Source organism: Meles meles, chromosome 9 (genome assembly GCF_922984935.1).
Source record: "Meles meles chromosome 9, mMelMel3.1 paternal haplotype, whole genome shotgun sequence".
In the NCBI taxonomy this organism is placed as follows: Eukaryota; Metazoa; Chordata; class Mammalia; order Carnivora; family Mustelidae; genus Meles; species Meles meles.
The window spans coordinates 34,694,924-34,711,325 of record NC_060074.1 but is presented as its reverse complement, the minus strand read 5'-3'; the positions used below and the strand labels follow the sequence as shown (position 1 = coordinate 34,711,325).

At 41.3% G+C, this 16,402-nt stretch overlaps 1 protein-coding gene across 3 annotated transcripts in view; it reads left to right on the top strand.

The window, feature by feature from the left end:
• The first annotated feature begins 7,684 nt into the window (after positions 1-7,684).
• Positions 7,685-16,402, top strand: part of DOCK10 (dedicator of cytokinesis 10) — a 278,280-nt gene continuing 269,562 nt past the window's right edge. For all 3 annotated transcript variants that reach the window (XM_046018397.1, XM_046018398.1, XM_046018396.1), the window contains exon 1: positions 7,685-7,870. In XM_046018397.1, the coding sequence (XP_045874353.1) occupies positions 7,748-7,870 (123 nt within the window). In that variant the 5' untranslated portion in view covers positions 7,685-7,747. The remainder of the gene's footprint in view (positions 7,871-16,402) is intronic.

Here is a 16,402-nt window from a genome sequence, read left to right as displayed (position 1 = left end):
AGGTATTTGGGGAAATAGTTGGAGACGCTTGAATGAATTGAGTGACAAAAGTTATTAAAAGAGTTTTGTTAATTAAGTTCAGTATATTAAACAATATTGCAGTTATATAAAAGATTGCCCTTACTTCTTAGAGATAAATGATGAATTATTTAGAGTTGAAGGGTCATGACTTGTCTGATTCAAAATGATTAAATATAGCTAGATGTTATATGGGAGTTCACTGTATTCTTTTTGATACTTTTAAGGAATGTTTAAAATCTTTTTATAATAAAATTAGAAAGAACACATACTAGGGGAAAAGAAATAAATCAATGCTCCATACAATTCTAAGGGAAATGTTTCTAAAAGCGGGAAAATGGGTGATACCCTCCATAAAATATAAATTACGAAGAATTATAGGAAGATGCGTAAATCTTGAGAAGGCCAATTACAGTAGAAGAGATTTGAAAGTGACTACTGATCTCCAATTAAAAAATGCTCCAGGACCAGATGATTCCACAGCTGGATTCTATTTCAACCCTTGGAGAACAAGTGATCCCAATGTTATTTACATTATGAAAGGCCATGGAAAGGAAAAGGAATTGCACCAATCCACTTTAGAAAGCAAGCAAATCTTCCCGACAACATGTAAGAGAAAGTAGCCAATCTCACTCATGCATATAGATAGAAAACTCTCAATGAAATGTTAGAAAACAGATTTGTTTTTATGTTGCTTTCTTTAAAAAATAAAAGAAATAATAATAATTTTGTTATATATCAAGGTGCATTTTTGTGACAATAGTGGAAGCCTGAGTTATTAATATCTCGGAGAAGAGAATGATAAAATCGAAGTGCCTGGAAGAGTAGAGTAAGTACAGGGTTTAATTATGCATATAAGAAATGGAAAAGTTCCCATTCTATATTTACTAATCATTTTCTTCATCCTCGTTATCAAGCCAAAATCTGCCTCTGAATAATATTTACAGATGGAGAAATAAATGTCCCAGGACATTAATTCCCTAAGGCTAGACTACAAATTAAAGCCAAAGCAGGAAGGAGAACTCAGAGACTGGTTTCTGGTTGAAACTGATTTTTTCTCTCAACTGTGTGCTTCTCTTTGACATATGTTCCTCCCCGCCCCCAACAAGGATTCCAATGGATTAACAGTGCTAGAATGTCCTACTGCATGTGGATTGTGGGCACAATACATAGCCAGGCAGAGAGCTTCACATTCACATTCAAATCATTACCTTCAGTGTAATTTTCTCCCAAGGAGTGATCTATCTTGTAAACATAGTAACCAATCCATATCAAATTTGATACCATCGCCCATAAACAACATGGAGGCACTCAGCTTTGTCAAATGGCTCTGGCAAGGATGAATGGATCTCTACATATATCACACTTTCCAAATCATATTTGTCTTGTTGCTTTATAATATTCCCTTGGTAAGGTGAAAAAAAATTATACCATATTAAATAGTATCCAACGAAAAAACCACTCTATGTAAATTGAATTGTTTTCTTTTTTCTTAATATTAAAGAAGTGTTCACAGCAAAGTATCTTCTATCTTGCTGAATAAGATAAGTTGTATCCTTTTAACAGCCAAATTCAATTAATTTAATTTACCCACCCCAATTAGAGTAAGTACAGTGTAGGGTAAATCACCTGCTTCTTTGAAATTTTTTTCCTATTATAAAGAAATAGGATAAATATACTTTTCCTTCAACAGGGAATCATGAAGGAAGGCTTGATATCATATCAGAAAATCATTTTAACTTGAACATTTGTATTCTTATATCTTTGTCCTTTTACTAATAGCAAAATACTCCTCCTTCCTATTTCCATGTTATTAAATTCTCTCTCAGCTTTCTCTCTGTACAGTGGAAGTAATAATACCTGCCCATTATCTGCCCTTCAGGATGAATGATTTGAGAATCAAATAATATTATGGGTGTATTTTGTAAATTGTGTGAATTAAGCAAACTTGAAATAGCCAAGCCTCCAGATAAGGTGATGTCCAGGCTGACCCCCAGGATACACTGGACTTGGTATCACTTAATGCCATGGAATTAATGCAAGAGATATTTGTTTCTACAATCAGTGAGTATCAAGACTTGAACTGACACCCACGTCTTCAGATTCCTAAACTAATCACTTAATTTTCACATCGTTACACCACAAATAAGTTTTTACTTATTTGGTTATGAAAAATTTCCTGTCTTTAGTCATCATACCAGTGTAATCAGCCTTGGGCAAAGTCATAGAGAGGATGACAGGTGAGAGTTATGACAAGTTCATTTTAAAGAATCGAGGGGAGGAAGAAAGAAGGGAAGGGAGGAAGGAGGAAGAAAAGGGAGGGAGGGAGGGCGTAAGAAGAAGAAAATTCCATGTTATTTTGGCCATTATTTTTCCAATATTAGAGACATAAGAGTATAAAACATAAAATGCAAACACAAGTCCTATCTAATAGATTCCATCTCTAAAATCAGCCAACTAATGTTTTATAAGTCAGTTTATCTAATTCAAATTAAGCCATTTGGAGATATAGACCATGCATTTTATCTCTAGGCTTGCATAGTTTGGGGTGAGGTCTTGTCTATAGTTGATAATCCATAAATGTCTGTTGAGCAGGTTTGTTTCTTTCTGATTGAGTGTTTGGTCCATGTCAACCCAAATAAAGAGAAGAATGAGAACTTCATAATACTTGATTGCAGGCTACACTTCTAAATACTAGAAAATACAGAATATAAAAGCTTAAATTTGAAGTCATGGAACAAAATTTGCTGCACTGTCCCTAAAATGTCTCTTCTGTGAACTTTGGGAGCTTCCTTAGTGATCCATCTAGACTTATACACAATGAGGAACAAGATCAGTAGGCTGAACAACCCCATTTTACAATATCTTAAAATGCAGGGGCACATGGGTGATTCAGTCGGTTAAGCATCCAACTCTTGACTTCAGCTTATGTCATGATCTCAGTCTCCTGGAATCAAGACTCATGTCAGGCTGCAGGCTCAGTTGGGAGTCTGCTTGATGATTCTCTCTCTCTCTCTCTCTCTCCCCCTCTGTCTCTGCCCCATTCACTCTTTCTCTGTCTCTTCCTCCCCTTTTCTCTCTCTCTCTCTCTCTAAAATAAGTAAATCTTTAAAAAAATATATTAAACATAAATTAAATAATATATTGTGAAACTGTATTCCAAGCCAGCACACTATGTTATTATTAGATGTTAATATTGAACATTTTTACATGACAGTGGATTAATGAATATTATAATATACTGATTATATTATTGTTCATGAAATTCCAGAGTCGTTGATTTGGGTGAACACATTGTTTTCAGAATGCCTGGATGTCCACGATCTTGCCTGTACAATGGCATTCTGCTCATTGCAGAGGTTCTTATGAGAATCAAATGTATTCATGTATATATAAAAGTATTAAATAAACATATCAAATTGTTACATGAAAGATTTAAAAATTCCTAACTGCTCTACAACTCTAGTAACAAAACCATTCACTGTAGTCTCCGTGCTAGGTGATTTTTAAGAAATTTGAACTCACCTCCGTAAGCCTTATCACACAGGTACCCACCATTACCCCTACTTTTCCAAATATGGAAACTGGGGTTTAGAGAGTTTCTGTAACTTGCTGAAAGAAGGAGTAAAATTGTGATTTGAACCCAGACAGTTGGAGTCCATAGCAAGTGCTTGTAACCACTACTCTCGATATCAGATGCCACTGAAGATTCACTTGTTTCATTAACTGACTGCTCTCTGAGAAATGGGAATCAGGATGGGTGTGTTTCTGGATTGGTATCTCTTAAAATGAGATGGTGCAGGTACAGAAGGCAGAACGCAGCCAATTGAGATGACTGGAATAAAGTGGGGGTAGGGAAGATGAAGTCCAAGCAGAAATATGAGCCAAGAAACCTAACAGACTTCATGACATTTATTTTTTAGTTTTGAATTTTTATTGATTCTGTAGCTATGACCCTTTTCTCACTCCTAATTTAATTTCTTTATAACATGTCATTCTGTTTGTTTGTAAATAAATAATTGTAGTGTTATACAAAATTCAATAAGCAAATTCAATAAATGTAAATAAATAAATTCAATAAGTGTGTAGTATAATACAGGATATGTAATATGTTATAATATATGTACATAGTTCTGTCTCCCAGCCATCAAGTTTCCCTTCCCAGAAGTTACAACTGTAATCTGTTGCTTGTGCAACCTCCACCACAATTAATTTAGGAACATTTCATCACCCCCAAAAGAAACTTTGTACCCATTAGCCATCACTCCTCATTTTTTTCCAAGCCAATGTAGCTTTAGGCAACCACAAATCTACTTTTCTGTGTCTAGATTTGCCTATTCTGGATGTTTCATTACAAAAGGTATCTGAAATATGTGGTCTTTTGTGGCTAGCTTCTTTCCCTCAGCAAAATGTTTTCAAGGTTCATCCAGGCTGTACCACATAACAATACTTCATTTTTTTAATGTTAACAAATATCCCGTTGATGGGCACACCACATTTTATTTATCCTTTCATCAGTTGATGGATGATATTTGCATCGTCTCTGCTTTTTTGTTGTCAGGAATAATGCTGCTGTGAACATTGTTGTAGAACTCTTTGCGTGAATAGGTATTTTCATTTCTCTGGGAGTGATATCACTGGGTCATATGGTTACTCCATGTTTAACATTTTGAGGAACTGCTGAACTGTTTTCCAAAGCAGATGCACTATTTTACATTTCTACCACTGATATACGAGGATTCCAATTTCTCCACATCTCCCAATACTTTTTTCCCCCATGTTTTTCATTATGGCCATCTTCATTGGTGTGGCATCTCACTATGATTTGGATTTCCACCTCCCTGGTGACTAATGATATTGAGCACTGGCCGTTTGCATATTTACTTTGCAGAAATGTATGTTCACATCCTTTGCCCATCCTCCCAATAGGTGATTTGTCTTTTCCTTGTGTTACATTGACTCTCTCCTCTCCTCTTATCCATAGTCTTCCCCATTATCAACATTTCCCACCAGAGCAGTAAGCTTGTCACAACTGATAAACCTACAACAACACATTGAAATCACCACAAATCTATCGTTTACATTAGGGTCTTCATGGTGTTTTCATACATTTGCCTTTACAAAACATCTTAGCCAAATCTCTCCAGGGAACTGAGAGATAGGTGACTAGCAGAGTCAGAGAGTTCCAATGAGCATACCTGCAAGTCCAGTTTCTGCAACAAAGAATGTGTGTGTCCATGCTGTGGCCAGAGGGAGACATTCAGCTCTCCATTTTAGGATAACTAAAACCTACCTGACTGTCACAGGCTGAGGAATGACCCAGTGATCACTGTTATCAACATGTCCCGAGTTTAAAGAACACTTACAGCTACCTTCCTTCTAATGTGACCCACGGAATGGACATCATACATGGTATGGATATAGCAAATAGACACTTGTTCCTCAACTTTATCAAGTCTCACACCCATGCTCCCAGTGACCCCTTGAAGCTAGAGAAAGTAAAATTTGTAGTAATAAAGCATAAGTGATTTTTCTGGTGCTTGATATGGTTGTGGTTGAAGAATGGGTCGTGTGGGTTGTTACTCCGTGTTTTGGATCAGTGCAGCAAGATGTTATATATAAGACACATTCTGGGGTATTTTTGATACTATGGCCTTCCTTTCCAGCATACCTTTCTCTCCTTCTTCTGTCTTCCCAGTCCTCAAGCACTCGGCTCTGGGATGGCACCAACCCATCAAGGGCCTCGGGAAAGTCATCCCTAAACAAGTATTTATTGTCTACCATGAGCCAGGCAGTGCTCTGAAATCAGGGACAAAGACTAGATATCTCTACTTGGAAAGTTCAAGTTTATTTAAAAATGATGGACACATTATCTCTCTAGAAAAAAGGTGCATTTAAGGGGATCAACACTGAGCACTCTTGTCAGAGAAGGGCTTGGTTTAAGGAGTTCCTCCCACAGAGATCTACATTTGTCACCACACAGGCAGCCACCTACTTTGCTTACCCTTAAGGGTGACCCCATTCCCATGTTGCCTAGCAATGTGAAAGCTATACTGTAAGACCAATACTTTGTTATGACGGGTACTGTAAAACCAACTAATATTTCAGATGGCTCTTCCCCAATCTGACCAAGCCTCTGCCTATCTTATTTCTAGAATGTGCTGAAATGATGCCCACTCAGTACTTCTGATTAACTGAATCCCAGATAACAGCCAACTCAAGAACATTTTTTTCATTTTTAAAATTTATTAATTATTTTAATTTTTTAATTAACATATAATGTGTTATTTGCTTCAGGGGTACAGATCTGTGATTCATCAGTCTTACACAATTAACAACACTCACCGTAGCACATACCCTTCCCAGTGTCCATAACCCAGCCACCCTATCCCTCCCCCTCAACACCCCAGCAACCCTCAGGACTCAAGCACATTTATCAACTGCTCAAGAAGTTTTTATACCCAAGGGCAACACTGTGTTAAAACTACATATTGACTTTGGAAAAAATGTCAGGGTCACAGATTTATACAAAGCAGTTAAGAAAACCTAGAATACTTAGGAGTGGTTGTCCTGGATCTCTCCAGACTATTATCCTATGGGGGGCCAAACTGCTCTTCTCCCCAGCTGGCCCCCAAACCCACCCTGGGTGTGAGTCAGGAGAATTCTTAGTAGCCTTTAATCAGCTGGCTGGAGACAAAGTGCAGACCAAAGGGATTCGTGGTCAGAGCAGGAGCAGAAAAACAACACAAAAGTAAGTCATCCCCATAACTGACTCCCCCTACCTGGTAAACCCACAAGTCAGCTCTAGCCCCTTCACTTTATCAGATACACCCCCCAAGCCTCTTAAACCACTTTACCCTGGTTTACTATTATGCTTTTATTATGCGAAATGTCCTTGTTCACATATTTGAATTCATTTGTTTAACATGGTAATTTGCTGCCTCCCACCCCTAACCCAAAAAACCGTACCAGCCCTACACAGCCTTAAGGAAGGCCTGGTAAATTCCCCTTCTTATTCCAGGTTTCCAGAACAATGTGAACTGGTACATGGTGGGCGCTTAATGAATGAATACCGGTAGAAAGCATTTATGACTTTGGAAGCTTAAGAAGACTTATAAAGCCTGGCTCTGGCGATGCAGGAGAGATCCCAGGCACCAGACTCATAATTAGCCTCTGATATCCTCCTAAGGATGGAAAGACCAACTCAGCTGAGCCCGCGCCCATTCGCCTGCCTAGTAAGGTAGGGGGGTAAACCGGCAAAAGCGGCCAGAGAGCCAGGCGTTCGAGGAGCCTCTAAATGGGGGCGAGAGGCGTGGGTAGGCCCGCCCGGAGCCCCGAAGCTGCCGCCCCGAGCCCTCCCCCGCGGCCGCCGGTCCCTGGGGCCACAGGGACAGCCCGGGCCGGCCTGCTGGAGCCGCCCCACGCGCGCCCTGCAGTCCCCGCTGCCGAGACGCAGCCGCCGCCAAGCCGGGGCCGCTTGCCGAGTTGGCTACGAGCGCTCGGGGAGCGCAGAGTTTGCAAAGTCGTCGCGAAGCTTCGGTGGAGGGAAGGGGGTGGGGGAGTGGGGGTGCGCGAGAGAAAAACCCGCCTCTTGCGAGTAGAGCGAGGAAGAGAGGGGGGAGAGGCTCCGAGTTCCGCTTCCTGAACGGCGGGTGGGTAGAGAAGGTTGGCGCGGGGAAGGCCGGCGGGACGCGCGCTCCGGGCCCCCGCGCGAGCGGCGCGGCAGGCAATGGCCGGCGAGCGGACCCGCAGGTTCACCCGGAGCCTGCTGAGACCCGGGCAGGCGGCCGAGCTCCGGCACAGCGCCGCGTCCGCCGCCGCGGTGGCCGTCAGCAGCCGGCAGCAGCAGCGGGTGAGTGTGGCGCGTTCTCCGCGCCTTCCCGCGCTCCTGGGGCGCCCCGGGACCCGAGCCCGGCCTCCCGGAGCGCCCAGCGCGTCCCTCCCACCCCTTCCCGCGTCCCCTCCGCGAGGCAGCGCCGCCGACGCTGCCTGGCCAGGGGCGCGCGGGGGGACCGGGGACACTCAGAAGCGCAGAGCGTGGGAGTCGATGTGTGTGGGCTTGGGGGCTGGAGAGGTGGCAGGATTGCCTCGAGAGTCACATCGGCACTAGGTTGTGGGGTGCGAGCGACCCGAAGGGTGGGGGTTCCGCGGGAGCGGAGCCGGCGGTCCTCAAGTCTCTGCTCTCCCTCACCCCAGCGACTGGTGCGCAGCGAGGAGAGGATGTGACCTGGGGTCCTCGCTCCGCCTGAAGCTGGGAGCCCCGCTTAACGCTATCGCGGAAATAAATGTCCTTCGCACCACCCTCCGTCCACGCGGTAAAAAACCACAAACCACTCTATGCTCCTCCAGAAAAGGACCGGGGAACTGTTTGGAGGAGACGTGGGTCACTAAGTATCCAATGGTTTCTGTTTTTTTCTAAGATGTTCGCGGGGTTCTCCCGCCAAGATCGCTTTATTGGTTACTTCCTCGTTGTAACGCCTTCTAAGTTCTGGGTGATTTCCGCGGGAAATCCCTGGGGCAGCAGCCAGCCATTCCGTCTGATGCCCAAATCATATCCCTGTGTCTCCAGATGCTCATAAGTTCCAGTAGGTGTCACACTCCGGGGTGTAAGTGTCAGGAGGAAAAAAAAAAAAATCAACTCTGGTGGGAATGGGGAGAGAGTGGGAAGAGCCCTACAGTTAGACGTGGGCTCAACAGCCTCACTCTTGGACTGCCTCTGCTGGACCGGAATCCCACGCTGTGGGTTTCATTTTCCTTATTGCCAGGAAATATCATTAGGAATTAAACGGCTTCTTTTAAGGGTGTCAAAGAAAGTGTTACTCTTGCCAGTCACCCATGAAGAGGGAGCCAAGAGCTTCCTAGAGCCAGTTCCCACAGCCAGGACTTTTCTCTAAAGCCAGAGGTCGGAAAGTTGAACAGAACGGAAGCTAATTGCCTGGCAGAGGGATGCTGCATCAGATGCCCAAAAGGGCGGGGGGTGATTGGAGTGTGGCCAGGGTTGGTGGCCAGGGTGCCTTCTCTTTTACTTACCACTGGCTGCGCTCCGCAGTTACCCAGAGGTGATTTCAACTGTTCGCCAACCCTGTGCCAAGGGCTGCCCGTGGTTGGGATATCAGCATGTACTATTTCGGGGCAGGAAGGATAAACTGTCAGAAAGGACATGTGGGGGTGGGGGTGGGGAAGGTTCAATCTGAGTTAAAGAAATCATAAGAAAATCTTCAAATATACATAGAAAATAATTTTTACTTTGGAACAATCAGTCTGTTTTGTGGATTTGTTACTCTTTGCCATTTACATTACAGTAACTTCGTTTTGCAGTTGATTCTTTTTATTGATTTTCTGACTGATCTCTTGGAGAAGTGCAGAGATATAAGTAGCATGCATTTGGAATAAACAGCTCTGAATGTTGTTTTTTATTTTTGTTTTGTTTTTAAGGGGATTCTCCTTAGTTTTGTAGTGCTAGAATTTCCATGAAGAATTTGGATTCTAGATAAGCGCCCATTACTTTCTCTGAACTTATGTGAGGCTTGAGATCCTAGGGTTTCTTGTCAAAATGAATAAGCTCAGTGTATTAAAAAGAGTCTGGGAGAGGGCAACTCACTGGCAAAGGTGTCTCTCCTCCCGCCCCTCACTTCAGCACCTTGGCCAACACTCCTGAATTAGCTTTTGCCAGGACATTTCACTGGATCTTACACATCTAGTCAGGCAGTTTGGGCAGCGATTTTGGCAGAAAGAAGACACATGCTTTGAATTTCATTCAATCAAGGAACTCTTTAAGGGAAACAGGAAGGTGATAAGTTCTCTGAGTTGGCACCCACACTCAGTAGGATTCTGTGGGGGCAGAGCATCCCTTTTTGAACCTAAAACCCTCTAATTGGACTATGTGTGGAGACTAATCCTAGCTTATGTGATCCAATCCCTTAAGATCCTTTATGTTTGTTGCTTTGAGTTCTCAAATCCTGGTTGTCAAGGGAGAATATTAATAGGATAGGGGAAGAAGATTATGGGTAGCCCACTTCAATACAGTCAAGTAGAATTGTGTCTATTGGAGCAAGCTGTCATATATTGAAGAACATTTGAGAGATAGTAGAAGGTTCTATGGAGAAAAACTGTCTTGCTGCTAGATTCACATGATGCCCTTTCTAAAAACCCTGTTTGGGGGACCAAAATCCTCCAGAATGTTACAGAGAGATTTTTGTAGGGTTGGAACTCTGCCCTATCCAATAAGAATAGACAAGGTTGTCAGATTAACAAGGTAGTTATGAGTTGCAGACTCTGAGAATGGGATATGTGTGTATATACACACTCTTACACATGTGTACGTAGGACAGGAAGGCTTCAAAATGTGTGTGATTTATGGAGAACACAGGGCAAAGAGATGCTGAGTGAGAGCAAATGACTAGGGGGCCAATTTTGAGGGCAGTTACTGAAGTAAGTAGAGCTATAAGTCGGAGCAAACTTGTTTCAGTTTTAACCCAAGGCACTATGGCAGACTCATGTGCAGACAGGACACCTCACCAGAGCCAACCTTATTTTAATCCCTCTTAAGAGGAGGTGATATCCTCATTCCCATGTTCACTGCAACATTTTCACAATAGCCAGGATACAGAAATATACCTTAATGTCTGTAGAGGGATGACTGGAAAAAGAAAATGTGGTCTATATCCCAACCTTAAAAAAGAAAGAAATCCCACCATTTGAGACACTGTGGATGAACCTAGAGGATGTTATGCTGAGTGAACAAGTCAGTCACAGGAAGATGAATACTGCATGAGCTTACTTATATGTGGAATCTAAAGTAGTAAATCTCATAGAAGGAAAGAGTAGAATGGGGGTTACAGGGGTGGGACGTAGGGAAGTGAGAGGATGAAGAGATGATGGTCAAAGACTACAAAGTTTCACTTACACAAGATGAAGGATTTTTTGGAGATTCAGTGTGCAGATAGTTAAAAATACTAGGCTGAATACTTGAAAGTTGCTAAGAGGATAGATTTTTAGTAGTATCTTTTCAACACATACACACACACACACACACACACACACACAGTGGTAACCAGGTAGAGGTGATGGTTAAGTTATTTAACGTCATTCATCCTGCTGATCTTTTCACAATGTAAACATGTATCAAAACATCAAATTGTACTCCTTAAATGTATACAATTTTTATATGTCACCGCATTTCAATGAAGTTCTTAAAAAGGAAAAAAAAATCATAATAATACATAACAGTTATGAACAAAAGCCATATATTTTAAGAAGAGAAATATTTGCTCCTTAGTTATTCTAAAAATTTTCCATGGAACACAAATGATTCACAATTCATGTCAACGCCCATCTCAAGATCCAGTAGAGTTTAAGTAATTTCCAGACACCTCATTCATGCTCACAAAGCAAGCCTTTTTAGAGCAGAATCTCGGTTGAAAAATGATTGGAAACATTTCTTCCATGTCAATGGGGGAGTTTTATTGAGTGTTTTATTACTTTGGTTGAATATACATACGATGTTGGCCTCAAAGTTGTAGTGCCACTACTTAGAAATTCTTTATAGGAGACTATTCTTTTAGAATGTATGAGATCCTTTTGTAATTTTGTGTGAATTAGAGAGTTTTCTATAATTTGTGCTATAATCTAGGATCTGCACACTTTTCTGTTTATATTCAATAGCATTTCAATAGAAAAATACCTTTAAAGAAAGTAGAGATGACTTTTCTGCTAACACCACATTATGTCTGTCACTTTGAGAGAAATAGATCTTTATTTATGGAACGTGATGGCGTGAGTCAGAGAAATGGAAGACTCTGAGGAACAAATAATCATCTGGTCAATTTTTGCCTAAAGGCTCTTATATATTTCCCAGATGGGAACTACTTTATTTATACGTAGTCTTGAATGCATTTATGACATTTACTCTGTTGTTACACAAAAATCCCTCTGTAAGTCATTGTTGCATTGTAACTAACTTTATTAGCTTCTTTTATTTATTTTTATTTATTATTGAAGTAAAATTGACACACAGTGTTATATTCATTTCAGGTGTGCAATACAGTAATTCTACAGTTCCACACATTACTCAGTGCTTTCCATCTGTCACCATACATAATTACAATACCATTGACTATATTTCCCATACTGTACTTTTCACTTCTGTACTTTATTTCCTTTATAACTGGAAGTTTGTGACTCTTATTCCCCTCCATCTATTTCATCCATACAACAACCCAACCACAATCATTCTGGCAACCATAGGTTTGTTCTTTGTATTTAAGAGAATCTTGTCTTTTTGTTTGCACATTTGGTTTTTTTTTTTAATTCCACATATAAGAAATCATAAGATATATTTGTCTTTTTCTGACTTATTTCACTTAGCATAGCACCTGCTGGTCTATGGTAAGATTTCTCTCTTCTTTTTATGGCGGAATAATAGTCTACTGTACACACACACAGACACACACACACACACACCACATCTTCATTATCCATTCGATAATGGATGGTTGCTTGGATTGTTTCCATATCTTGGATTTTGTAAATAATGTTTCAGTATACATTGGGGTGCCTCTGTCCCTTTGAATTTGTGTTTTCATTTTCTTTGGGTAAATACCCAGTAATGGAATTAATGAATCGCATGGTATTTGTTTATCAATGTCTTTTAAAGAGGAAACGTCCTCCCAGAAGTGATTATACCTACCTAGTATGGACGTAAGCAGAAAGCATAAAGGGTAAGTGGTTGAGAAAGAACACTATTGACTTCCATAATCACAAAAATTCTATAACCTCACTTTCCTTCGATATTTTGTAACTTCTTCTGTCCTCCAATGATGCTACTTTGATATTCTGGGGAGCTTTGAATAAGAAGCAGAACCTCTGACAGACCAAAGATCTTAGGTTGAGAAGTAATGTCTGTAAACATGTTTACAGGAGCAGAAGGAAGAATTTCCTCTCCTCTGAACTTTATGATATGTAAATGGTTAAGAGTAGGAGGGGCTTCAAACACATGAGTGGGAGATACTAGAATTTCCAAAAAGTAGTATGCTGGGAATGAGAGTGAGTGTTATACGTGCAAAAAGTGATACTGAATGGAAATAGAACAGTTGTCTCACTGTCCGCAGCTCGGATTCAAGCAGGATGCAGAGTGAAGGCCTGTTTGTTTGGCGCTCACAGCACAGTCTGGTTTGGTTTGGGTTGGTTTGGTTTGGTTTGGTTTTGACAGGGTTCTTCATAAGGAGGGTGTTTACACTTTAGCAGAAATCATAGTCACACGACTTATGTTGATGGTGTTCCTTCATGAGGAAGGTCCCTGGTGTGGTGAAGAAGTCAACACAAGCTTAGTTTACAACATCAAGGTTGGATGTTACTGATTGTACCAACTACTGTTTTTTCTCACTTCTCAAGCGCATTGCAGAAGTGACTTTGAAGATAAATGGTAGCAACAGGGGACCCGGACAACTTCTAGATGGGCTCAAAAACAAAGTAATGAGTGTGATTCTTGGCAATTTTCCCTGAAGCCTTGCAAAGAAAAAGAGCGACAATGTGTGTGTTAGGATAAACCATTGAGAGAGAACCCATGAAGTGCCTGGCATGCAGTTCAGTGTGTAATTCTCAGAGCCATCCTGTGAGGATTTTATTATGGTTACAAATTACAGAGGAAGCCATTGAGACTCATAGGGTTAAAGACCTCACTTTAGGTTAAGGAACCTCTCCTGCAGCCTGAATAGTAACTCTAGAGCGTTACCTTCCAGTTCTGTAGTGGCTTCCAGCAGCATCTCTAAACTGGAAAGCATGAGGAGTTGAATTTGCTTGACATTGCACTCTAATTGTTAGCTCTACCTAAGGAAGAGGAGCTCTGTCCTTCCCACTGATAATTCTATCACTGCCCACTCCAGCTTTCCTGTGGGGTTAGAAGCCAAAGCAAAAGCTGTTCCAAGACCCATAATAATGTTAAACCCTGGGGTACTTGGGTGGCTCAGTCATTAAGCATCTGCCTTCAGCTTAGCGCATGATCCCAGGGTCCTGGGATCCGCCCCGCACTGGGCTGCCTGCTCCGCAGGAAGCCTACTTCTCCCTCTCTCACTGCCCCTACTTGTGTTGTCTCTCTCACTGTGCCATCCCTCTGTCAAATAAATAAATAAAATCTTTAAAAAACGTAATAATGTTAAACCCTCTTACAGCAACCAGAGTTCAGTTGTTCAGTCCTTCAAATGTAAACTTGCTCAGCCATCCTTATGCTATCAGTCTGGCAAATCCATAAGCATATTGTGAAAGAGGGTGGGGTTATTTCTTCTCAAGTCTACTTCTGTCTCGAACAGCCTGCTTCTCCATCTCAATCATTTCACTCCACTCCAGCCAGTGCCTGAAATTTTCCAGTGCCTCGTGTGTCCTTGAGCACGTATTTTCATTTATCTAGGTTGTGTTGTGATTCTTTTTTCATGCACTTTTTTATTCAAAGGAGTGATTCGAAGTGTCTTACAAAGATGCATATAAGGCGACAATAAAAAATATAGTGAGTAAGGCGTAAATAGCAATAATAGCAACAACCAAAAAGCAATATTAGGAAAGTTAGGTGTTGTCAAGAGTAGATTAATGGAGAAGTATTAGTGAATACAACTCATAACCATTAACTCCTTCCTACAGTCTTGCTGAGACTGTTTCCTAGTGGCCAAGTCAAAAAGGAAAACATGATCAGCCATGAGATTAAGAGGTCTGCAATGTAAAAGAAAATAATTTGCTCTATACGTGTTCTGCTTTAATTTACACTGAGACTCAAGAGAAAAGACATTTTTTTTCCCTGTGATTTTCATTCAGGGCAATATAGATTCCCACCACTTAGAATGTCCATGGGCCAGCTGCTTTGGAATCACCTGAAAGCTTGTTAGAAATGCAGAATCCCAGTCCCCACGGCAAATCTACTGGAAGAGAACATGTATTTTAACAAGATCCTCTGGTAATTTATAAGCATATTACCATTTGAGACACACAAAAAATAAGTTACAACTGTAACCATAATTTTGCAGTATATGGTCAGTTAAAGACAATTGGGTGAGCGTCCAATACAAGACAGTTTCTTCCATGACTCTTTGAAAGAGTTGCCTGGGGCAAAAATAAAGTTTAGATCATTTAGATCACCTAGAAATGTATGAAAATGGGATTGGTTCCTTGCTGAGTGACTTCGGAAAGTGCCTTGATAGTTTCCGTTATAGTTTCTCCTTCATGCCGCATTTTAACTGTAGTGTAATCTTATGCTTCCAGGCTAAGCAAAAAATTCCATAATGTATATGAAATAGGCACAATCTGAATCTGCAAAAGTCCTGACCCGGTTCCAGCCTGAAAGACCAGCTCCAGGGTGCAGCTGGTGTTACCCTGCTTACCAGAGAATTTTAAAGCAGGAACATTAACACTCATGAAGGACACTCAATAATGACCTTTTGTTGTTGCTTTATAAAATTTATGCTGCTATCATTGAAACTGTTAGTGATTTGAAAATAATTGTCTATACCAGGAAATCTGATTGCTAGAATCAGAAAATCATGAAAGGTTTCTCTCTCTCTCTCTCTCTTTCTTTTCTCTTCCAGTCACTGAGTCTCAGAGAAACGTGATGTCTCTCCTTCACATAAGAATGTTCTAAGGATGGAATTCTTTGGGGTTAAGGTCTAGATTTCCCCACATGTTGTGACATGGTCCAGGATCCCTTTGAATGGCTGACTTTCAGCCTGTTTTGGGATACTCTTTCCTCTCTTCCAACTGTCCATGAACACTTTGAGCAATCTGGCCAGTTCGGGAGTTTGTGCTTGAAACTTCAGAGCGTGTGAGTCTGGAGAGCAGAATTCCAACCCTGGCCCTGTGATTCTTTGCTGGGTCATGCCTCCTTTTGCAATCTCCCATTTTCTCATCTGTGAAATTAGAGGATTACATGATTGGGTCCTTCTGTTGGCCATTCCTTAGCCCCAGAGTTCTCACGGCTTCTCCTCCTCCTCTGTTGGGTTCTCAGATGTCACCTTCTCAGAGGGATCATCGTGGGTCACCAAATGGAAGCTGGTGTTCCTCAGCCTTCCCTCCACTGCAAACTTCTCTGTTCCATTCATTTTCCTCGTGGCTCCAACCACCACCTGAAGTAGATTTTTTTACTTATTTAATTTCTTGTTTCTCTTTCCCAAACTGCCTCTTTCAAATATATATGCCATTGAGAAAAAGAAAGGTGTCTGTTTCACTACTTTTATACTTTATTTACTATATGAAAGTTGGGGGGGTAGTCTCCCTTTTCACTGCAAATGAGGTGCTAAAAGCAGCATCAGGAGAGTGGGCTGGTTGCGTACCAGTGAGTGATTGTAATGGAATTATGACTTGCAAATGGCCACTTTGTCCGTGTCTGCTAATGATGTTCCTTGAG